The sequence below is a fragment of the Polychytrium aggregatum genome, assembly GCF_025602895.1.
Source record: "Polychytrium aggregatum strain JEL109 chromosome Unknown BJ171scaffold_163, whole genome shotgun sequence".
NCBI classification, from domain to species: domain Eukaryota; kingdom Fungi; phylum Chytridiomycota; class Chytridiomycetes; order Polychytriales; genus Polychytrium; species Polychytrium aggregatum.
Genome location: NW_026516365.1, coordinates 39409 through 63375, shown reverse-complemented (window position 1 = coordinate 63375; position 23967 = coordinate 39409). Strand labels below are relative to the sequence as shown.

General features: G+C 55.6%; 4 protein-coding genes and 1 non-coding gene across 5 annotated transcripts; 4 read left to right on the top strand and 1 right to left on the bottom strand.

Moving 5' to 3' along the window:
* The first annotated feature begins 5554 nt into the window (after positions 1-5554).
* Positions 5555-5627, top strand: BJ171DRAFT_t419. Its single transcript has one exon. It is a non-coding gene; the product is annotated as a tRNA-OTHER (tRNA).
* A 242-nt stretch (positions 5628-5869) lies between these two features.
* On the bottom strand, positions 5870-8372 carry BJ171DRAFT_544451 (uncharacterized protein; the record flags this gene model as incomplete). Its single annotated transcript, XM_053113011.1, has 2 exons — positions 5870-8214; positions 8365-8372. The coding sequence occupies 2 exons, from the start codon at positions 8370-8372 to the stop codon at positions 5901-5903; spliced, it is 2322 nt and encodes a 773-aa protein (XP_052961536.1). The 3' UTR covers positions 5870-5900.
* A 635-nt stretch (positions 8373-9007) lies between these two features.
* BJ171DRAFT_544450 (uncharacterized protein) lies at positions 9008-9893 on the top strand. Its single transcript, XM_053113010.1, has one exon. The coding sequence runs from the start codon at positions 9071-9073 to the stop codon at positions 9836-9838; it is 768 nt and encodes a 255-aa protein (XP_052961535.1). The 5' UTR covers positions 9008-9070; the 3' UTR covers positions 9839-9893.
* A 140-nt stretch (positions 9894-10033) lies between these two features.
* BJ171DRAFT_591818 (uncharacterized protein) lies at positions 10034-10750 on the top strand (the record flags this gene model as incomplete). The annotated part of the gene is made up of 1 exon (XM_053114503.1): positions 10034-10750. The coding sequence occupies one exon, from the start codon at positions 10034-10036 to the stop codon at positions 10748-10750; it is 717 nt and encodes a 238-aa protein (XP_052961534.1).
* An 11908-nt stretch (positions 10751-22658) lies between these two features.
* BJ171DRAFT_591813 (uncharacterized protein) lies at positions 22659-23555 on the top strand (the record flags this gene model as incomplete). Its single annotated transcript, XM_053114502.1, has 1 exon — positions 22659-23555. The coding sequence occupies one exon, from the start codon at positions 22659-22661 to the stop codon at positions 23553-23555; it is 897 nt and encodes a 298-aa protein (XP_052961533.1).
* Between the last annotated feature and the right edge of the window lie 412 nt (positions 23556-23967).

Sequence of the window (23967 nt, the reverse complement as noted above, 5' to 3'; positions counted from 1 at the left end):
GCGATGCTCCTGCCGCTGGGTACAGCGTGCAGATGCCGGACCGTTACGACGGTAACCGGCAAGGGTTCCGGGCATTCGTAAATCAGTGCAAACTGTATATACGAATGCAGCCCCACCGGTTCCCTGCTGACCCGATTAAGGTCGGATTCGTCATTAGTCTGCTCACTGGACCGGCTCTCCAGTGGGCGACTCCGATGCTTGAGATGGGTGATCCCCGACTCAACTCTTTTGGCGATTTCCTAGAACGCTTTTCCAAAGTGTTTGACGACCCTGATCGGGCCAGGACTGCCGAGTCAGTGATCACCACACTGTCTCAGGGCAACCGCCCGTGCGCAGTCTATGCATCCGAGTTCCTTCGTATTGCCGCCGATACGACTTGGAACGACGGTGCAAAGATCTCGTTCTTCCGACTTGGCTTGTCGGATGATGTCAGAGACGAACTTTCGCGAGTTCGCCCTCTGCCACGAGATCTGGAGGAGTACATCGAGCTTTGTAACGAGCTCGATGCACGAATCCGCGAGCGCCGTCAAGAGCGCCGAAGCACGCCTGCCCGCTACCGGTCTTCCCAGTTCGCCTTTGGTTCCGCCTCCGCTGCCGTTCCCGCCATCGCTCCCGCGCCCGTCCTCGCTCCGCCGCACCCCTCCTACATTGTTTCCGAGCCCATGCAAGTGGACTCTGCCGTCTCTGGACCCCTGACCGCCGAGGAGAAACAACGCCGCCGCCGCTTTGGACTCTGCCTGTACTGTGGCAAGAAGGGCCACTTGGTACGAAACTGCCCCGTCAAGTTTGGATCTACCAGAGCTACCGGACCGCCCCCTGGACCTCCCGGCCCGAGGATCATCCGCACCATCGTTTACGAAGATGGAGAAGTGCAAGACTTCAGTTCGGGAAACGACCAGGCCCGGTTCTAAGTGAAGGCCTTGAACCGGAGCCGTGCCCACCGCCTTCCGAAAGTGAAGACATTGGTAAGGTGCCTTTGGTAAGTACTGGGGAAGCAGTGATGTGCGGACAGCTTCGCCTTGCCTCTGGACCGGCGGACACTCTCAGCTCTGGCATAGTACCCGTGGCACCTCTGGTGTCACTGGGAACTGCACCTCATCCACAGGTGCAAATACCTGAGCTGTCCTGCCAACCCTCGGCAAAGTTAACTGTCTGTGCTAGCCGCAACCCTGGTGCCGAAGCTGGTACCGAACCAAAGTCTTGTGTTTCGTCTGTTCGTCGTTGCTCGTTGGTTGTTCCCGTCGCTGTTCGTCTTCCTTCTGGTGATTCTCTGTCGTGCGAAGGACTTGTCGATTCTGGTGCCTCTGGCAACTTTATCGACGAGGACTTTGTTGCTCGACACTCTGTCCCCACCTGCTCCAAGGCTTCGCCCTTGGCAGTGGAAGGCGTGGATGGTAAGCCGCTGTCGTCTGGCCCCATCCTCCGCGAGACTGCTCCACTCGAGGTGATTCTCGGGGACGTCTCGCAACGCCTTCGGTTCGATGTGATCAGGTCTCCACATCAACCACTTATCCTTGGCTTTCCTTGGTTGCGCACCGCCGAGCCCAAGATTGTCTGGTCTCGCGGTCTTCTTTGTCTCCCTCCTTCTGTTGATTCCGACCCCTCTCCATGCACTACTTCTCTTTCGTCTTGCTCCACTTCCTCCAATGTCACTCCCCTTCTTGATGATTCCACTCCTTTGATTGATCTAAGCTCCTCTCCTACGCTCCCACCTTCGTCTTCCCCTTCTTGTCTTGTTCCTCCCGAACCCCTTCGCTCTTCCCAAACCCCTTCTTCTGTTGTCAGTTCTCTTTCCCTCCTTGATGTACCTCCTCCTGTTGTTTGTTCTTCGGACATTGTTCAGAATAAAGTAACCGTCGAACATTATTCTGACCTTGTCCACGCCCCTCCTCTCAGCTCGGACGCTCCTCTCCGCGTCTGCAGCATTGATTACCGCTCGATGCGCGAGTCTTTGGATGCATGCAGGCATGGAACGCAACCCCTGACCATCTTTCAGGTCCATGTCCTGCCCACTGACGAGCCGAGCACTGCGACTGTCGAAGTGCCTGCGGAGTACAAGGACTTCCTGTCTGTTTTCTCTAAACAGGAAGCTGACTCCTTGCCTCCGCATCGCCCTTATGACTGCCCCATTGACTTGGAGCCGGGCAAGTCGCCAAAGTTCGGGCCTCTGTACTCACTGTCCGAGCCCGAACTTCACGCTCTGCGTGACTATCTCGACGAGAATCTTGCCAAGGGATTCGTTCGTCCTTCGTCGTCCCCAGCAGGCTCACCAATCCTCTTCGTCAAGAAGAAGGACGGCTCACTTCGTCTTTGCGTTGACTACCGCGCACTGAACGGTATCACGGTAAAGAACCGTTACCCTTTACCGCTGATCGGCGAGCTGCTGGACCGACTTCGAGGCGCGAAGGTGTTCACTAAGCTGGACCTTCGTGGAGCCTACAATCTGCTGCGCATCCGCTCCGGGGACGAGTGGAAGACAGCTTTCCGTACTCGATATGGGCACTTCGAGTACTTGGTGATGCCCTTTGGGCTCACCAACGCGCCAGCGACGTTCCAGCACTTCATCAACGACGTCCTGCGCACCGAGTTGGACCAGTTCGCAATTGCGTATCTTGACGATATCTTGATCTACAGTGCTGATCCGTCGCAGCATGTAGAGCACGTCAAGCAGGTCCTCTCGAAGCTCCGAGCTGCAAAGCTGTATTGCAAGCTGGAGAAGTGCGAGTTCTCCAAAACCTCGGTCTCGTTCCTTGGTTTCATGGTCTCGCCCGAGGGCATCGGTATGGAGCGATCCAAGCTCTCTGCGATCTTGGATTGGCCCATACCGCGCAACATCTCGGATCTTCGATCCTTTGTCGGGTTTGCGAACTTCTATCGACGCTTCATCGATGGATACGCAAAGATCGCGGGGCCCATGACTCGGCTCTTCCGGAAGACGCATGGCTTCCAGTGGTCCCGCGAAGCCGATAAAGCATTCAGATCCTTGAAGGATGCCTTCGTTTCGGAGCCCGTTCTGGTGCATCCGGACCCATCCAAGCCGTTCGTCGTAGAGTCAGATGCGTCGGACTTTGCGCTTGGATGCGTGCTCTCCCAGCGGGGTGCTGATGATCGCCTTCATCCTTGCTCGTTCCATTCGCGGACACTCTCGAATGCTGAACGTAACTACAGCATATACGAGAAAGAGCTGTTGGCGATCAAGGAGGCTTTCGAGGCGTGGCGACACTACCTCGAAGGCGCCCAGCATCCCGTTGCCGTTCTGACCGATCACAAGAACTTGGAGTACCTGGCAACGGCTCGCATCCTAAACCAGCGTCATGCACGGTGGTCCCAGTTCTTGTCTCGGTTCGACATCCGCATCCAGTACCGTCCTGGTGCGAGGAACGGCAAGGCCGATGCCCTGTCTCGTCGCTCGGACTACATCCCTTCGTCGGCCTCCGTGTCGAGGGATCCGCCTCTGCTTCTCGATCCTGCCGCGGTGATACGCGTGCTCCGAAGCAGAGACGCCCGCTCTTCGGTTGCAAGTCGCAGTGACCCTGTGGATTTGCTGCAGCTCATAGCCGAAGAGCAGGCTCGGGATCCCGGTCTAGACAAATACCGTCGTGACCCGAAGTTCGTCTGGAATGGCCAGTACCTCACCTTCCAGAACAGGATTGTGGTCCCAGAGTCGTGCCGAGTTCCGGCGCTCAAGTCGTGCCATGACCCAGTCGCTGTGGGTCATCCAGGCATCCGACGGACTCTGGCTCTGGTATCGCGACAGTTTTGGTGGCAAACCTATCGGAAAGATGTCAAAGAGTACGTCTCGACGTGCGACACCTGTGCACGCTCGAAAGCTCCGCGACACAAGCCGTTTGGGTTCCTGTTGCCACTCCAGACAGCCGATCGACCCTGGGGGACACTGACCATGGACTTTATCACTGATCTGCCAAAGTCCAAGGGTCACACCTGCATCTTTGTGGTGGTATGCAGCCTCACAAAGATGGCACACTTTATGTCCTGGCGTTCACTGCCGTCGGCGGAGGAGACTGCGTCACTGTTCCTCGACAATGTCTTTCGTCTCCATGGCCTCCCCGACACAGTGGTTTCAGACCGAGGAAGTCAGTTCACCTCTCGGTTCTGGAAGGCACTCTGCACGCAGCTCGGGATCCAAACCAGTCTGTCCACGGCCTTCCATCCCCAGACCGATGGACAGACTGAGAGGGTCAACCAGGTCATCAACCAATACCTGCGCTGTTACACGTCGTATCAGCAAGATGACTGGGCCGAGCTGCTGCCGCTGGCCGAGTTCTCTTACAATAACCTCGAGAACTCGTCAACACATGCCTCGCCATTCTTGGCAACCTATGGGTTCCACCCAAGGTTCGAAGTCCCCGTTGTCGCTGGCGGCCCTGATGTTCCCTCTGCCACGGAGAGGGTTGAACATCTCCAGCGGAACCTGGCACTGTTGAAGGAGAATCTTGAGAAGGCAAAGTCTGACTACAAGCACTTCTCAGATCTCCGGAGGTCCCAGGCTCCCGACTTGCGTCCGGGCGATCAAGTCTGGGTGCTGACTCGTAACATCAGCACCACTCGCCCAAGCAAGAAGCTGGATTACCAGAGGATTGGACCATTCACCATCCTCGAGGCCGTCGGGACATTGGCTTTCCGCCTGGACTTGCCAAAGGACATAAAGGTGCACCCGGTGTTCCATGTGTCTCTTCTTGAGCCCTACAAGAAGAACTCGCTTCCGGGTCGGGTGCAAGCGCCGCCCCCTGCGGTGGTCATCGATGGGAACTTGGAGTGGGAGGTCGAAGAGATCTTAGACTCCAAGTTCGTGCGCGGAAAGCTGCACTATCTCATCGATTGGAAAGGCTACCCGGTCACCGATCGAAGTTGGGAGCCCGCCGACATTGTCTTTGCCCCAACGGTGGCCGCGGAGTACCACCGACGCTACCCAGACAAGCCTGGCCCCAGGAGAACTCAAGATGGAACACGCCGTAGTTTAAGGAGGAGATAGTGTGATGACCAGCATCACAACGGACCAATGAGATTGTCCCGCATGCTCTCGCCCTCCGCACCAATCATGAGTCCCCACGTGTTTGTTTGCCCCCATGCATGAGCACGCGCCGTTGCCACCCGCGTCTACTGGTTTCCTGCCTCCCCCACCGCTCGGCACATGTCCCCGGGCTGTGCCAAGCCTCTCTCGCTTGCACACCAGCCACTCTCGCACCCCCTTCTCGCTTCTCTGTGATGCTCCACCCTTCTCGCCCACTTTTGCCCCTCGACCTTCTCCCGGTCTATAAATAGCCCTGCATGTCTGAGCCTATGTTGAACACCAGTTCGAACAAAACTTGTTCTTTGGTGTTCGGGGCTAAAAGCTAATAAAGCTCATACCAAGCACTTGGTCTTCGTCCTTGCGCTTGTTCACTCCTTACACTTGGGGACGATTGTGTCTGTCACTCGAATTCCTGTCACTCGAATTCCTGTCAGCCATGACAGATTCTACCATTCCTGTCAGTCAGCCACGTGATCCAAATTGAGACGATACGGTCCGTGCACGCGCTACTCCGCTGTAGTCGGTGGTTTGCGCATTGGGAAGCGCGCACCGTCTTGCAACGTGATGCCGCGGGTTCGATCCCCGTATCCCACCATCGGGGCGTATCTTTGGCCGCCCTCGGAGGAAGTTAGTCCGCCCCCATCTGGTGATAGCGGATGACGCACGAGCTCCCTCAGAGTTCATGCCGAGCGTGCCGGTGGGGCCCAGCTGCTTAAGCCTTTGGTCGCTATTGGTGCGTTCCGAACTTTTTTTTTTCACCACTCTCGACGCCTGATTTTTGCATCGTTACGAAACATCATCCGGGACAACACCCCACACCCCACGCTCGAAAATAGAGTTTCGCATGAATGGACGTCACTTTATTGATTTAATCATTGGAAACAAACGACTCGACGAAAATATAAACGGGCTCGGGACGATCGTGAAGGCGGCGATAGTTCTCACCCCAGGTGATGCGCTTAGAACACTGGTGCATATTCTGATTCACCACCAACTGCTGGATAACAAAGCGACAGGTATCCATATAGGAGGGGAACTTGAATGACTTGGAAATGTCCAGCTTCACCAGGCTCGTAACGTTCAATCCGGCAAAATCCAAGAAGCTCCTTGGCATGACGATGTGTTGAAGATTGGGGATTTCAGGCATACCTGCGAAACTCCTGAGCCTGGTGCACTTGGAGAGATCGAGTTTATGGAGGTTTGTGCGAGGTAGCTTGTTCAATTCGTTCAGGAACTTGAAATTCTCGGGAAGTGCCAATGAGCGAAGAGTCACCACATTCTCGAGGTGTGCGTCGATTTCAACCATATTGATACAGCGGGAGAGATCAAGACTGGCCAATCTGGGAAGCGTTGCGTCGGCCAGTGGTTCAAGGGAGACGACATCCTTCGGCAACTTAAGCTCGAGCAGCTGTGGAACCGTCTTCGTGATGCCCAAGAGAGACACCAGCTGTTCACAATTCTCCAGTCCAGTGATAGTTGTCATGGCCGGAAGGTTCAAGGGCATCCCAAAGAGATTCAAGGTTGTGCCAGGCGGGATCTCCAAATTCTTGAGTCGGGGAAGGGTGAACGGAAAGTCGGATAGTCTCGTCAAGTTTCGGTTATTGACAATCCCAGTAAGGAGCTCGAGCTCCTTCATAGACTTGGGAAGGCCGGCCGTGGTCTCGAGGCTCGTCGGAAGTCGGAGAACTTTCAACTTGTCCATCGCCGAGGGCATCTTCACAATTGACTCGAGAGAGGTGCAGCCTGAAAGATCGAGCATTTCCAAACCCGAGAGCACCTCTGGCATCCTCCCGAGTTTTTGAAGACCAGAGATGCCCAAAGACAGATCAGTCAAAAATGGCATGCTTGGGAAATCGCTCCAGTGGAAAGAAACATCGGGGTTCAGCATCGGGTAAGATGTGGAGTACTCGATTGCCAATTTGACGACATTCGAAAGAGCAAGGGGCCAGTCGCCTACAGTGCTGAAAGTACAGAAATGCAAGTGCAAGAAAACATCCTGAGACACCTTAGACGACGTCCTAGGCTCTGAAGGGGTCAACATCTCGATCTGAAATCGTTCAAGGGGAAGGAGTCTATCCTGGGCACCGAGAATTCGAAGCGGGGGCTGAACATCATCAGGGGTGCGGAAGATCAAAAGATGACGATGGGTCGAATCCACATCCTCAACCATGGGGAGATACTCAGACAACATCATGGCCGGGTCAAAGAGAGCAAAAACATCAGAGTGAACAAAATCAAACACTCCAGAGTCGAATGATTGACTCTGCTCCCTCAACTTTGCCTGAATGTATCTGGTCTTCAAGGGGCCCGTGATTTCCTTGAGGATATGCTCGAAGTGACGAACGTTGTCCGTAGGGATGCTTCTAAGCCTTTCGCACTTCATGACCGATTTGCGGAACTCGGCGTTGTTGGCCACGGCTTCCCAGAGGTGGCGCTCGGACTTGAACCAGGTCGACGAACGCGGAATCCTCAACTTGACCGGGGACTCAAAACCTCCAACGAAGCTTTCTCTTCTGCCTTCAACAAAGCAATAGAGCCCTTGGAGGACGAGGTGTAGGTTCTCGAGGTCGAAGGTGCCCCAGTCCTGCAACCCGAAATGTTCGACGATACGTTGGCACATGGCAGGATAGGCATCATTTCGCAACACAATATCGTCCGTGTATACCATGACCATGCCTGTGCCAACGTATCTGTCAAAGTCCGGGATGCTGACTTTGAAGATCTCCTTGAGCTCGGCGTACTTCATATCTTCGGGCGGGGGCTGAGGGCCTTCATATATGCGCTTGCTGGACGTGCCGATAGGCGGGCAGTATTCTGCTCGACGCTTGCCTTTGTCCACAACGACGACTGGAGAATTTGTGGATTCGCTGGACGACGGTGTAAAATCTTCGAGGGGGTCATGCTCATCCTCAGATTCAAAGGCATCGTCGGGCAGCTCTCGTTCGATGAGTTGGGTGTCGGTGATTCGATCTCCGACGAGCAATGTATCGGACTGGAGCGACTCGTCTCCGCTGTCGTCCAGTGAACCACCACCCATGAGGGGACTGTAGTTGCTTCTGTTTCCTGGCTTGAACTGGAAGGGGTTCATCGTTGCGGGGAGAGCGACAAAAACGCAAAAAAGGGGGGCGAGGGATTTTTCTTCTCTGCCGTGCCCCAGGACCTCGGACAGGGTGAACGCGACCCTGGGGCACAGTGCTGCGCACGGATCCACGTGTTTGAAGCGCCACCCGTGGTATGGCGACGGGCGGGATCCCGGTCATGGAGTGCGCAAGTGCCACTTCCAATATCATCTGGTCATCGATAGCGCTCCACAATCCGTGAGTTGCACGCACTTATGCATTAGATTTCGGGATTCATGGAGAGGGTGTGTCGGGGTTCTGCATTAGGTTTCATCATGGAGTGAGTGCTATTTGTACTCTCATTTGTTCTCAAGGAGTGATGTTGTCGAGTGAGGGTGTGGTTGTGTCGGTGCTGTGTATTAGAAATGAGTTTCGTGGAGTGAGGGTCTTGTCGTCGTTGCCAGCTACCCCAAAAATACAGAAAATTCAAAAAATTTCAATCACTTTCTTGGCCAGGACTTTCAACCAGTTCATCCAGGACCCATGGAGTGGGGCGGGTTTCAGAGCGAACGCAGCCACTCCATGAACCATGGAGACGTTTCGGGTCATGTGTATTAGCGTAGATCAGCCGTGCATCAGGCATGGAGAGGGTGTGCATCAGGACGACGTTTTTCTGCATTAGCCTTCGAGTGGGTGTGTATTAGCGATCCGTTATCTCCCACACCACCAACATGGAGGGCGAACGTCACCTTCCTATTCACTCACCCAAGCAAACGCCAATCCATCCCGTCATCTTCTGTGGCTAGCCTCAGCATGGCTATCCAGCTAAATGTATTCCGTGTTCGTGGTTACTGCCACAGAAACACGCGTGTCCATGAGACCCAGCCTTGCTTCCCCCAAGCCAACAAAGTCCTCCATCCCCTTGTCATCTCGCACCATTCCCTCCATCCTCGATACCCACCAATACCCCCACCACATCATGACCATGTACAGCTGGATTCAGATGGTCACTCGCAAAGAGCGTGGTATCTCCATTTTCAAAGATGGAGACCGCCGCACGCCCGAGGGCCTCGATTTCGCTCGAGAGAAGACTCGTCTCCTCATCTCGGACATTCGCGCTCGCTTCTCCTCCGGCGACCAACTCCCTTTCGACCTCAGGTTCATAGAAACCCTTCGCTCTCTCCTCGACCATACCTCTGGTGAACTCGCCGATGGAGACTTGTTTCTGACCGAGGAACAGGTCATGGCCCTGCACAGCGCTGTCGTCACCCTCTATCGCGACGAACTTTCGGACGACGAAGACGATGTTTCTCGCTTCCTGCAGTACACCAAGAGCAGCATCGTCAATGGTGTTTCGCCCGGCAAACGACAGGAATCGGCAGCGACTCCCACCGGCTCCAGCTCTCGCTTGTTTGCACGTCGCTCGACCCCCCGTCGTCTGAAGAGAAAGTCACCTCCTCACCAGAGCCCCGAGCTCGCTACCGAGGATACCCGATCTTCGCCCAGTCCCCCTACTCAAGTTCGCCGCCGACTTCCCAGCCCTGAAGTCGCAGCAGAGGTCGTCATTGAAACCACGGAGCAGGCGAACACCCCGACCAATATCGAAGATCCGATGATGATGCTCAAGCGCAGGAACCTCGAGCTCCAAAACGAGCTCCTTCTCGAACGCATCGAAACGGAACGAGCCCTCCGCCAAGAAAGGATCGCTGCCATCAGACGTGGCGACGCCAGAACGTCCTCCCACTGACTTGTTCGCTGTCAGCTACAGCTGTGATCAATATATCGCACCTATTGACCCCTTGATTTGCTTCCTGTCCCTGACGAGTCCCTGAGTGGGGCGGAGGACGACCCTGATGTGACTTGCGCTGGATGGGGGGTTGTGATTTTCATACAAAAACCACAAGCATCTGCCACCGGCCCGCACCCCCCAACCCGATCCACCATGCCTCGCAAGCGCAAAGCCCAGTCGTCCGTTTCCGCCGAACCCACCAGCTCCAAGCGAGCCAAGGCCAATCCCACAGCTCCTGCCGCAGAGCCGCCCAAACCCACCGGCCCAGTGGTGACATGGTCGCCCACGCCCATGCCTGAGTTACCTGTCGAGATCATCCAGCTCATCTCGGACTTCATGCCTGCTGCCGCTGCTGCAAGATTCGCCAAGACCAGTCGCTACCACCATGCCGCCGTCAACGACGTCCACTACTGGGCCGTGCGTCTCCACAAGCATCCATCCAAGCCTGCCTTCACCGAGGAGCTGAAGACCTGCAAGAGCATCATGGCCTGGATCCACTGCCTCGATACCACTCTGTGTGTGGGGTGTCGTCGCATCAGGATTCCCAGAAACAGCTACCCTTGTATTCCCTACCCCATTTGCTACAACTGCACCTTTGACCACGATTCTTGCATTTATGGGTTGGTCTCGGTCAGTACCATGTACAAGCTCTACAAGATCAAGCCCGGAGACATGCCAACGGGATCGATCTGCATCAGCAAGAAGTGCAGATTCACCTTTGGCACCTATTACTTGCGCCCTCAGGTCATGGCCCGCGTCGCCGAGCTGCATGGGAGCTGGACCGCCTTCAAGGAGCGAGCCGTGGTCAAGAGATGCCAGAAGGGCCAGCATATCCTCGAGCGCAAGCAAAAGATCGCAGCCCTCCTGTAACGTCCACTACTGGGACGTTGGGGCAAGACGGGGAGGGAGGGGGTACAAGACAAGACAGGACGGGGCAGAACAGGGCGGTGCTAGGCTACTCTAGCGGACGGGTGAGCTCGGGGAGCACTTACGTTTATTCACGATAAAACCGAACTCCAGACAAACGGGGGGAACGGGGGCAACCCGCAGGTATACCCTGCGGTGGCCTGCCTGCGGTGCGTGAAAACGCAAAGCGCAGCACAGGTCACGACCCACTGCGCCGCGCAGTACGCGCAGTACGCGCAGCACAGCGTCGGAGATACCATCTCCTACACTCCCACACTTAAGAAGGCTTCCTGCGAGGAGCCCTGCGTGTGCTCTTTATTTGGGGCTCCTCGAGGTGTTTACCGTATTTACTCAGCTCCTCGGGTGCATGGGACAAGTCCTCCAGTGTTTGCCATGTGTTGCCCGAGTGTGGGTAACCAACCCACTTGACATAAAACCGAAGTGACCCATCAGCCACTTTCTTGTGCCTCACGATCCTTTCGACTTCATATTCTTGAGTATAGTATTGTCCGAGGTCGTCTTCCAGTGGTGCGTCGTCCGGGACACCTTCGTCGGCGTCGGGGAACTGTGCTGGACTGCGGGTCGTGTGGCGACGCAGCTTGGACACATGGAAGACAGGATGGAGCTTGCTTCCAGGTGGCAAGTCCAACAGGTAGTTGAGGGGACTGGGTCGGGCCGCTATCTTGAACGGTCCTCGGTACTTGGGCAACAACTTCTTTGACTGGGCTTCGGGGACCTTGATGTTGTCGGCGTCCAGGTAGACAAGGTCTCCAACTTCAAAGGAGACATCCTGGTGTCGGCGGTCGTAGTACTTCGCCATCACTTGTTGCGCATCCGTGAGCGCGTCGGCGATCATCTTGTGTCGGACTTGATGATCTTTGACAAAGGCACTTGGTTTGGGAGGCAATCCAGCCGTGGACTCGGTCAGTGTCAAGGAGGTGGGAACATCAGGCTGGAATCCGTAGAGCGCCTCAAAGGGGCTCAAGCCAGTTGTGCTCGACTTGGCGGTGTTGTATGCAAACTCTGCATGACTCAGCTGTATGTCCCAGTCGTCTTGGCTGGTCGAGGCGTATGTCCTCAGGTATTGCTCGAGGGTGCGGATCGTCCGCTCGGACTGTCCATCCGTTTGTTGGTGGTGCGAGGTTGACATGTTGTTAGAGTCCAAAGGGGACTCAACGGCAAAAGAAGAAGTGAGCTCGAAGTGAGCTCAGGGAAAGCAAGGGTAGAGTCCGAAGTGGACTCGGAGAGGGAGCGAGGGAAGCAAAGATCCGTTCAAGATAAGACTTGTCTCGAAATGAGACGTGAGGAACACTCAGAGAATAAAGTAGAAGGCACTTTATTTAGTCCTATTTTGAACGCTAAGGTTCGACTACACATCGCGGGGGTCAGGCTATTTATAGACAAGTCCGGACTTGGCAGCGAAGGGCGGCCAAGGGAGGGAAAAGTGGGCGATCGAGCAGGGCGAAGGGGGCGATGCACGAACGAGGGCCGAGAAGGACCACCGAGACAGGCAGAGAACCAAAGCGAGAGAGGCGCAAGCAAAAGCGAAGCACCTGGCAGGAGAAACGTGCAAAGGCGAAGCAATGTGACTCAACGTCCAAGAAGCGGATTGGTCAAGTATAAGGTTGGGGCAAATGCATGCGAGATGAACAAGAGATCGGGGCGGTCAGGCAGGTCATGAGTCACCGGTGGGGGGACACATGACCGGCAGCCGAATTGCAACCAATCGCAGCAAGGCGCGTGCACAAACAAACCGGCGCGTGCGAAGAAGACAAAGGAAGCGGAGCAGCGCGGGAAAACGGAAGTGCGGAAGGAGCGGAAAAGACAGGCAAAAGGCGGAAAATCGGAGGGGAACTGCAAGGCTACACACAAACAAACAGAAAGGCAAAAGAATAGCCAAGTGTGCAGTCAAAGTGGAGAACAAGCAGGAGCTATCCCTAACATCATCCCCTTCCTTAGCGACGAACTCCGGACGTCGCCTTCGGCTTTGAGGGATAGCGAAGGTGGAAGTCAGCAACAAGATCAGTGGCGTGGGAAACATTGGCAGCGGGCTCCCAAGACCGGTCAGTCTCGGAATAGCCCTTCCACTGAACCAAGTACTGTAAGCGACCACGGAAGAGCCGAGAATCGAGAACAGTCTCGACCTCAAACTCTTCCTGGGAGTTAACAAGAATGGGAGGTGGTTCTGGTTGGGTGAACTCGGGAACAATGTCCTTCGTTCGGGGTTCAAGGAGGGATACATGGAAAACGGGGTGAACTTTAAGTGTGGAAGGGAGTTTAAGCTCAAAGGCAACGGGGTTGATGCGGCGAAGAACTTTAAAGGGGCCAAGCTTTTTCTGGTCAAGCTTGTTGGAGGGACGAAGGGTGCGAATGTGGCGACGATCCAGAAAAACGAGGTCGCCAACGGAGATGTCGGGAGTGGGGAGACGGGATTTGTTGGCCTGCACAGTGTAGGACTCTTGGGCAACCCGGAGGTTGGCCTTGAGATCCTCGAGAACGGTCTGAAGTCGGTCGACACGTTCTTCGGCAGAGGGCACAACAGAGGGATCACGAATGATAGAGGGATCGAAAATGGGGTGATGGCCATGGACTGCAAAGAAGGGAGTCATGCCAGTGGAGGTGTTTTCCGAGTTGTTGTAAGTGAACTCGGCAAGGGGAAGGTGAAGGGTCCAGTCGTCTTGCAGGTAATTGCAATGGATACGCAAATACTGCTCGATGACCTGGTTGAGAACCTCGGTCGAACCGTCGGTCTCGGGGTGGAAGGCAGAAGAAAGGGAAATCTTCGTCTTCAGAAGCTCATTGAAGCGCCTCCAGAAGGCCGAAGTAAACTGAGTTCCTCGGTCCGAAACAATAGACCGGGGACAACCATGCAAGCGGAAGATGTGGGAGAGGAAGAGTTCGGCGGTTTGCTCGCCTGTAACCGTCTTCGTGGTGGGCACAAAGTGTGCTTGTTTGGACAGGCGGTCCTTAACCACGAAGATCGAGTCAAAACCGTTCGAAGGTGGGAGATCCGTGATGAAGTCCATCGACAGGTCCCACCAACGTTCGGAAGGAACGGGGAGAGGATGAAGTAAACCATAAGGGGAGTGACGGGACGGCTTGGCTCGCTGGCACGCTTCACAATTAGCAATGAAGCGACGCACAGACTTACGAAGCCGGGGCCAGTGAAAGTCCCGGGAGACGAGCTCAACGGTCTTGGCAAGACCAAAGTGACCAGCGGCAGCGGAGCAGTGACGTTGCTCAAACACTTTGAGCTGGAGCTCGGGGGAAGGGACAGCGATCAGGTCTTTAAAGTAAAGGAGACCGTCACGGAAGGAGTAATCGCCATCAAGACGTTTGGCGTTAAAGTCAGAAAGGAGGGAACAAGAAAGGGTGGCAGCTCGAATCTCGGAAAGAAAGTCGGGATTCGAGCCGATAACAGTGATGCTGTCGAGAGAAATAGACTCGAACAGCTGAAGGAAGTTGGTGGAGTGGAGGGAGTCACCAGGCTTTATCTCAAAGTCAGAACGGCGACTGAGAGCATCGGCTTTGGTGTTGAGACGACCAGGGCGGTGGTAAATGCGAAAAGCAAAGTCAGAAAGGAATTGGGCCCACCGGAACTGGCGGCGAGAAAGTTGAGAAGCGGCAGTGAACCGGGTAAGGTTCTGATGATCAGAGAAAACAAGAGTGGGAATATCAGGGTCGGCAGCCATCAAGTAATGACGCCAGGCGGTAAAGGAATCGACAATGGCGAGGAGCTCTTTGTCGTGAGTGTCATAATTCACCTCGGCGGGACGGAATTGCCGAGAGTGAAAAGCAACGGGGTGAAGAGCGCCGTCAGGGTCAAACTGAGAAAGGACGGCACCCAAAGCAAAGTCAGAAGCATCGGGCTCGATGACAGCGGGTTTAGAGAAATCAAAGTATCGAAGAATAGGTGCGGAAGTGAAGGAAAGTTTAAGAGAATCAAAAGCCTCTTGGGCCTCGGGAGACCAAGAGAAGGTGGAGGATTTGGTAGTGAGGGAAGTCAAAGGACGAGCAAGTGCGGAAAAGTCCTTGACGAAGCGGCGGTAAAAGTTTGCGAAACCAATAAAGACTTGGATATCGCGAGCAGAAGAGGGAACAGGCCAAAGGGAAACGGCCTCGACCTTGGCAGGGTCCATTTTGATGCCATCGGCAGAAATGATCATGCCGAGAAAGTCAACTTCAGAAAGGTCAAAAGAACACTTGGCCGGATTGACCTTAAGGGAGTGTTCACGAAGGCGAGAGAGAACAAGCTTAACATGCTCCTCATGCTCCTGGGGATCTTTTGAGAAGATCAGGATGTCGTCAAGATAAATGACAACACAGACACCAAGGAGGTCCGAGAAGATGTCGTTCATAAAAAACTGAAAAGCAGCGGGGGCATTCGAAAGACCAAAGGGGATAACATTGTACTCAAATGAGCCAGATTTGCAAACAAAAGCAGTCTTCCACTCATCGCCCTTCTTGACACGAACCAAGTGGTAAGCATCAGGAAGGTCGAGGTGTGAGAAGACGCGGGCAGAAGAAAGTTTATCCAGAAGATCCTGGAAGAGGGGAAGTGGGTAACGGTTCTTCTTCGTGATGGCATTGAGGCCTCGGTAGTCGACGCAAAGGCGAAGACCACCATTGGGCTTCTTCACGAAGAAGCAGGGAGCACCAACGGGAGAAGAGGATTTGGAGATCCAACCACGTGCGAGGGCGTTGGTCAGATACTCCGAAAGAGCAGATTCCTCGGCCGGGGACAAAGGATAGACTTTCCCCGGCTTTGGCAAACGAGGTTCCTTTCCATCCTCGGTCCGTACAAACTCAATGGACAAGTCATACGGACGATGAGGAGGCAAGGAAGAAGGAGGGTCAGACTTGAGGCTGAAAACGTCGCCAAACTCATTGTATTTGAGTGGGACGCCTCGAGAGTCAACAGGGGTGCCAGACTCGGCATACACCTTCGTCGTGAGCACGGACCTTATCGACACCGTAGGATACGTCTCCGGCGAAGGAGGACGGATATCCATTTGGGCAGCGAAAATGTCGAGCTTGTCTTCCCGTGCAAGACGGAGAAGACTCGCCGCATTAACGAGCTCAATGTCGGGTGAAGATAAAGCCGTTGGCTCTTCAGAAAGCGAAGCAGAGTCAAGGCGGGAAGAAAGGGAAGGCGAAGTGCCAAAGGAGGGAACCGGTGTAAGGGAAGGACCGGAGGGAGGAGGAGTCAAAGGCGAAGTGCCCGAAGGGGGAGGCGAGGAGCCGGAAGCGGACGGAGTGTCCAAGGAAGAAGCAGAGACATCCGCGAGGATGTGTCCATCAGCAAGGCAAGAGGGATCGGAGAATGAAAGGGAGAGGGACTTCCAATTAACAACTGGATTATGCAAGCGCATCCAGGGAAGACCAAGAGTGATGGGAGTGGTGGAGAGTCGAGTCACAAGAAAAGAAATCGACTCGGTGTGGGAACCAATGGTCAGAGTCAAAGGCGCGGTTTGGAAACGAATGAAACCGGCCGAAGAACCATCAGCAAGGGAAACGGAGTAAGGAGTAGAAAGAGGGATAAGAGAGAGTTTATGGAGATCGGCAAAGGCAGGATCAATGAGGGCAAGAGCGGAACATCCATCATCAATAAAAACAGAAAGGGAGATGGAGACCGGGCCAGAAAGACTCATGACGATAAGAGTGGCCGGAAGAAGAAGCTTATCGTCCGATAGTGACGAGTCAGAGGGGGAAGATGTTCGTATCGCCGAACAGACCACCTCGCTTACTTGCGAGGTGCTGCTCGGCTGTGAGCATTTCCCGAGTTCCGTTTGACCAGAACCGGGCACTGCTGAACATCGCGACTGCCGGGACAAGACTTTTCCCCGCAGTACAAGCAGAGACCCTGCTCACGACGTCGCTTTTTCTCGACGTCGGAGAGCTTAGCAGGGCGGACCGAGACAGAGTCAAGGTCCATGGGAGTGGGTGCAGAAGAGGAGGAAGAAGAAACATGCGCGGGAGAATGGTGGTGATGGGGAGCAGAGCGAGAAGAAGGAGGAGGAGGTTGGGAACGGGAGGAGACCTTGAGACGATGGAGGGCATCGTCGTACTCGACCGCTGCCTTGATCAACTCGGGCAAGGAAGCGGGAGCGGGGCGGAGACCGATGAGGTGGAACTTGACCTCAGACTTCAAACCCTCCTTGAAGAAGTGCATCTTGGTGGGTTCGTCAGTCTGGACGCGGGCGGCGAGCTGGACGAAGCGGGTGGCGAAGGCTTGGCAGGACTTGAGCTGGACCAAGCGTTTGAGGTCGTTCAAGGCCTTATCTTGCGAGGAGGCCGTGTCCTCACCGAAGGTCGACTTGAGGGCAACTTCAAAATCCGCGAAGGAAGCCGGGAAGCGGTTGGCCATATAAAAGGCGGCCTCGTACCATTTGAAAGCTTCGCCGCGGAGGAAGGAGGTGGCATAAAGGACCTTCTGGCGCTCGGGCGCAAAGAAGGCAGGATCGGCGAGGAAGACGAGGTGGCACTGGGCGAGGAAGGCCGTCGTCTCGTCGCGGGAACCTAGGAACTCCTTGGGCTTGTTCACCTGGTAGACTTGGCGGGGAGCGGCGGCGGGAGCTTGCAGATCTTGGATCTGACGATGGAGAGCAGCGTTCTGGGTCATGAGGGCGTTCATACGCTCCTCCATGCGCGCCAGGTACGCATTGAGATCTGCCGGGGGTGCAGCAGGCTCAGCCATCGGATCGACGAGGGAAAGAGAGGCGAAAGAAGAAGAAAGGCCGGGAAGCCAAGAGGGAGCGTTCAAAATGATGTTAGAGTCCAAAGGGGACTCAACGGCAAAAGAAGAAGTGAGCTCGAAGTGAGCTCAGGGAAAGCAAGGGTAGAGTCCGAAGTGGACTCGGAGAGGGAGCGAGGGAAGCAAAGATCCGTTCAAGATAAGACTTGTCTCGAAATGAGACGTGAGGAACACTCAGAGAATAAAGTAGAAGGCACTTTATTTAGTCCTATTTTGAACGCTAAGGTTCGACTACACATCGCGGGGGTCAGGCTATTTATAGACAAGTCCGGACTTGGCAGCGAAGGGCGGCCAAGGGAGGGAAAAGTGGGCGATCGAGCAGGGCGAAGGGGGCGATGCACGAACGAGGGCCGAGAAGGACCACCGAGACAGGCAGAGAACCAAAGCGAGAGAGGCGCAAGCAAAAGCGAAGCACCTGGCAGGAGAAACGTGCAAAGGCGAAGCAATGTGACTCAACGTCCAAGAAGCGGATTGGTCAAGTATAAGGTTGGGGCAAATGCATGCGAGATGAACAAGAGATCGGGGCGGTCAGGCAGGTCATGAGTCACCGGTGGGGGGACACATGACCGGCAGCCGAATTGCAACCAATCGCAGCAAGGCGCGTGCACAAACAAACCGGCGCGTGCGAAGAAGACAAAGGAAGCGGAGCAGCGCGGGAAAACGGAAGTGCGGAAGGAGCGGAAAAGACAGGCAAAAGGCGGAAAATCGGAGGGGAACTGCAAGGCTACACACAAACAAACAGAAAGGCAAAAGAATAGCCAAGTGTGCAGTCAAAGTGGAGAACAAGCAGGAGCTATCCCTAACACATGTTCAGCTTGGTGCCGAGATGGTCGAACAGACTTGTCCAAAACAAGGAGGTGAATCGGGGGTCTCGATCACTGACGATGGACTTTGGGAGGCCGTGGTGCTTGAACACATGCTTGAAGAACAGCAGTGCAAGGTCAGGCGCGGAGCATGTCGTCTGGCACGGCACAAAGTGTGCCATCTTGCTGAACCTGTCGACAAAGACAGCGATTGCATCGTGGTCCAACTTGGTCGTCGGTAGATGCGTGATGAGATCCATGGACATGCTGGTCCAGGGGCGGTCGGGAACAGGCAGGGGTTGCAGCAATCCTTGCTCTCGGGTCGTGCGTGACTTGACCATCTTGCAGGTATGGCAGGACTCGATGTACTTCTCGACGGTGCGCTTCATTCCAGGCCAGTATGCGACTTTGGCCAGTCGGTCGTATGTCTTCTCGACTCCAAAGTGTCCAGCGAGGGGCGAGTCGTGGACCTCTTGGAGCAACTTGGTCTTCAACGACGGAATGTCCGGCACACAGACACGGCTGTCCTTCTTCAGGAGGAGCAGGCCATCACGCACTGTGTACTCGGATGATTCGTCGTCCTTGGGGAGCTTAGACACCTTTCGGAACAGTTCTCCGAACTGTTTGTCGTTGGCGATGTTGTCTCGGACAACATCCAGCATCGTGTTGTCGACACTGACAGTCGACTCGTACAGTGACGCCAATTGGTAGTCGGGGCGTCGGGACAGTGCGTCAGGCACCACATTGAGTTTGCCTTTCTGGTATACAACCTCGTAGTTGTACTCGGCGAGGAACTCCATCCATCGCGCTTGGCGTCGGCTCAGGTTCTTCTTGGTGTCGAGGTAACGCAGTGACTGGTGGTCCGTCACAATCTTGAAGGGCTTGGCGGTACCGTGGAGGTACACTCGGAACTTCTGCAGCGCGTAGATGATCGCAAGCTGCTCCTTCTCGTGCACGGGATAGTTGATCTCGTGTTGGGACAGTTTGCGCGACTCGAAGGCAACGGGCCTTCCCTCCTGCATCAAAACAGCTCCCACCGCAAAGTCGGAGGCGTCGGTGTGCACGGAGACATCCGTGTTCGGGTCGAACACAGCGAGGACAGGAGCGTTCGTCAAGGCGTGCTTGAGGGTCTCGAACGCTTGGCGTTGTGGGTGGTCCCACACGAAGGGGCACTCTTTGCGGAGTAGGTCTGTGAGTGGACCGGCAGTGCGCGCCAGATCGGGGATGAATCGGCGGTAGTAGTTGACGAGACCGAGAAACGACTGCACGTCAGAGACGCATGCGAGCGGCGGCCACTCGACCACAGACTTGACCTTGGCGGGGTCGACTTCGATTCCTCTTCCTGAGACAACGTGTCCCAGGAACGGGACTTGATTCTTGAAGAACTCACACTTGGACAGTTTGGCATACAACTTGTGCTCGCGTAGCTTGGCCAGCACGCGGGCGACATGACCTTCATGGGTCGCTTCATCCTTGCTGTACACAAGGATATCATCCAGGTACACGATGACAGAGTTGTCGAGCTCTTGGCGGAACACATCGTTCATCAGCTGCATGAACGTGGCAGGTGCGTTCGTCAATCCGAACGGCAGCACTAGGAACTCGTACAGTCCGTAGCGAGTCCTGAAGGCGGTCTTGTGGACATCATCCTCGTGGATGCGGATCTGATGGTAGCCTGAGCGGAGGTCTATCTTGCTAAAGACCTTTGCTCCACTCAGACGATCCATCAACTCGTCGATCCTGGGCAACGGGTAGGTGTTCTTGATGGTCTGTTTGTTTAGTGCGCGATAGTCGACGCACATCCTGAGATCACCTTCTTTCTTCTTGACAAAGAGCACTGGTGCACCATACGGTGACTGGCTCGGGCGGATGAACCCATGGGCGAGGAGGTCATCCAACTGGCGCTTGAGTTCGTCCATCTCCGTCAGCGACAGTTGGTACGTCGGTCTTGACGGAGGCGACGAGCCTGGTTCGATGTCGATGCGATGATCGACGGTGCGTTGGGGTGGCAGGCATTGTGGCAACTGGTCGGGGAATACGTCCTTGTACTCGTCGAGCAGCTTGGTCACCACAGGCGGGGGACCGGGACCGGCTTGGTCGGTGTCGTCGACCTCACGCACGACACAGAGGAACGACGTGTCCTTCTTGATCAGCCTCTTGAATTGCATGGCTGAGAGGAGAGGTGGCATGTTGGGTGAGGCCATGCCCTGCAGGACAATGTCAGGGCCAACACGGACAGTGCGGCCTTTCCAGTCGACGACTGGAGTCGGCTCGGCACGAGCAAGCCAGCTCATGCCGAGGATGGCATCGAACTTGGTGTCGATCACTTGGAACAACAGGACAGGATGGTACTTGGGATGGAGGGCCACTCGCAGGACCACTTGGTGTGTGCACTGCTGCACACGATCGTCTGCAAGCGCCACACTCATCGGCGACTTCTTCTTGGTTGCATGTATGTTGAGCTCCTGGAGCAAGCGTCTGCTGACAAAGTTGCAGCTTGCTCCAGAGTCCACCATCATTCGGACGGTGTGACCTTGGACGGTGGCAGGGAGGTACAGCAGGGACTCTTCATGGTCCTCCTGCACAGCCTCCTGCACCATGACTTGACTTGGGGGAACGGGCGACACTTGGTCTTGGTTGGCTTCATCACGGCCACTCGGACATTTTGGATAGGGTTCGGCCATTGCGGGGGCCTGCGGCGTCAGCACGCCATTGCACACGACGTCCACGGCTTGCGGACACATGTCGGAAGCATCCGACACACACGACTTGACAGGGGTGAGGGCACAGGCGGTCCTGTCCCTCAAGGGTTCTTGATTTTCTTTTTTGTTTTGGTTTTCAATTTTGGTTTTCTCTTCACGTTCGTGGAGAGGCAGGCGGCTTGCGCCACCATGCACCTCTCGCACGACGCACAACACTTGGTTTGTTTCTCCTTCGGGGGAGGGGGCGAGGTGAACTTCCTCTGGAGACGCGTGGACTGCATTGAGCAATCCACGGCGTTGGTCTCCTACTAGGGCTCCAGAGCCACCTAGTAGGGTCGGCCGTTTCCCGACTTCATGGGGCACTCCTTGGCCTGGTGTCCCGGTCGGTGACAGAAGAAGCAGGAACCATGGCGGAGGTCCTCCTGCTTCTGTCTGTCCTTGGGGGAGACAGTGGCAGCTTGCTGGAACCGGGAGCGGGGAGGGCCACGAGCCTCCATGGCGTTGACGTCAACGTCCATGGGCTCAGGCATGGGTCTTGCGGGCGGGGCCGGGCGAGGCGGACGGGCTGGGACGTGATGAGACCGATGGCCGCCTGCCAGCTGCGGGTAGAACTGGCGGCCATGGTACTGGACGTTGTCGAGGTTCTCGGCAACGTCCATCATCACGTCCAGGGACTTGCGGGCATCAGGGTTGCTGGCGATGTACTCTCTGATCTTGGGCTTGAGGCCCTTCTGGAAGAGGTACATCGCATCAGCAGAGCCCAGCTCCTCAATCTGGGAGGAGAGGTCTTCAAACTCCTCGATGTAGCGGGTCACAGAACCACGCTGCACGAGAGAGTATAGCTTGTCACGGGCAATGAGTTCAGCATTGGGGCTGCCGAAGCGGCGACGGAGGCGGTCCTTGAAGTCGTCAAACACACCTTCGCTCTGCTCGTCGAACCCTTGGCGGCGGTACCAACGGTACGCCTGGTCCTTTAAGCAGAGCTTGGCGGCGACGATGTGGTGGGTGGGGGCGACTTGGGCAGCATCGAGGTAGTCCTCGAGTTGCTGCAGCCAGTCCTCCACCGAGGAGGAGCGGCTCTTCCCAGTAAACACTGGGGCACGGAAGGTCTTGAGGAAGGCTTCCGGAAGTGGGCGGGGGTTGCTCATGGCAGGGGCAGGCTCCAGGGACAGAGAGGAGAGTCGGTCGGCAAGAGAGGCGGGATCCAGCTTGAGGATCTAGAAAGAGGACAAACAGGACGAAAACAAGACGAGGATTTCCGATGCTACCATGTAACGTCCACTACTGGGACGTTGGGGCAAGACGGGGAGGGAGGGGGTACAAGACAAGACAGGACGGGGCAGAACAGGGCGGTGCTAGGCTACTCTAGCGGACGGGTGAGCTCGGGGAGCACTTACGTTTATTCACGATAAAACCGAACTCCAGACAAACGGGGGGAACGGGGGCAACCCGCAGGTATACCCTGCGGTGGCCTGCCTGCGGTGCGTGAAAACGCAAAGCGCAGCACAGGTCACGACCCACTGCGCCGCGCAGTACGCGCAGTACGCGCAGCACAGCGTCGGAGATACCATCTCCTACACCTCCCCAAGAAGACGTACGAGTTCTCCAAGGACATGGTCGCCGCATTCCTCGCCAACGGCAGGGGCTGGCGTGAGCTCAAGAAGCGACTCGAGCGCGACTATGATTTCCTGGAGACGATGAAGTCGCGCAGCTACCCGTACACACCAGCCGAATATGCCCGCTATCGAGACGAGCACATCAAGACGCCCGAGGAGCTGCTTGTGTGGATCGATCGCCACGCAGCAGGCAAAGATGCCTTCAAGGACAGCATTGTGGCGATATTCCCGGCCATCGCTGAGCGAGTCGAGCAGGCAGTCGCTGCACTCCCCGAGCTCCAGCAAGACCATCGAGTATCGTGGCTCAATGATATCATCGTCCCGCTCATGGGCGTGAGTGTCCAGGACATTCGCAGCAAGTCAGAATACGACGACTTTGCCACGAGCAGCTACCAGGTCACTCCGGCATCCGCTGTTCAGAGCTTCCTGAGCATCGGCGACGAGGGCCAAGAAAGCAAATTCAGGTGGTTCGCTAGGAACCTGGTCAGATACCTTTACGAACGCCATCTCTGGAACGTCGCGGAGCACGACTTGTTGACGAAGCAGCAGGACCCATCCGAATTCGCCAGTCTCCTGACGATCAGCGATCTCAAGACGATGCTGCTGGAGCATGGACTTCGCCATCGCGGCATGAGCCGACGATCAGACAGCAAGCTCTGTGATCTCTACGCCACGAACAAGAAGCAGATCCAGCTCTTTGACGTGGTCCAGCGCATGTGCGAGATGCGGACGTTGTTCGAGGTGTATGATGCAAGCTATCGGGAGTATCGGGAAGCCAACGACCTTGACTGGAGAGAACCAGTCGAGTTTGAGGACCTCGAGCCGTTTGCTGTGAGGAGTTGCTCTGACGAGATCAATCGTGGCTACCCACTTGTCCACAATCGCAGGTGGTGATCTCGACATGGAGTGCGCATGTGCCACTCTCGGTTACCATCGAACACCACTTCATTCCCACCAGCCACCCACACACTCACACCATCCCTCTTCATCACTCTGGTGTTTGTGGATATGCAAATGACTCGGAAGAGACTCGGAAGAGACGTATCGAGTGGTCGGAAGAGACTCGGAAGAGGAATTTTTTCATGGAGTGTGATAATATTATCATTCAACACTGAAAACATGGAGAGAATACCACCGCGGAACTCACTCGGAAGTGATTTGGAAGTGAATATGGAGTGAGAAGCTCTTTTGGGGGCCGGTTGGGGGCATTGGAGAAGAAAAAACAAAAATTTTCAAGAAAAAAAAGATATTCCTGGCCGGGAAGGATTTGGGGCCCACGCTCGCATTCATGGAGTGGACTCGGAAG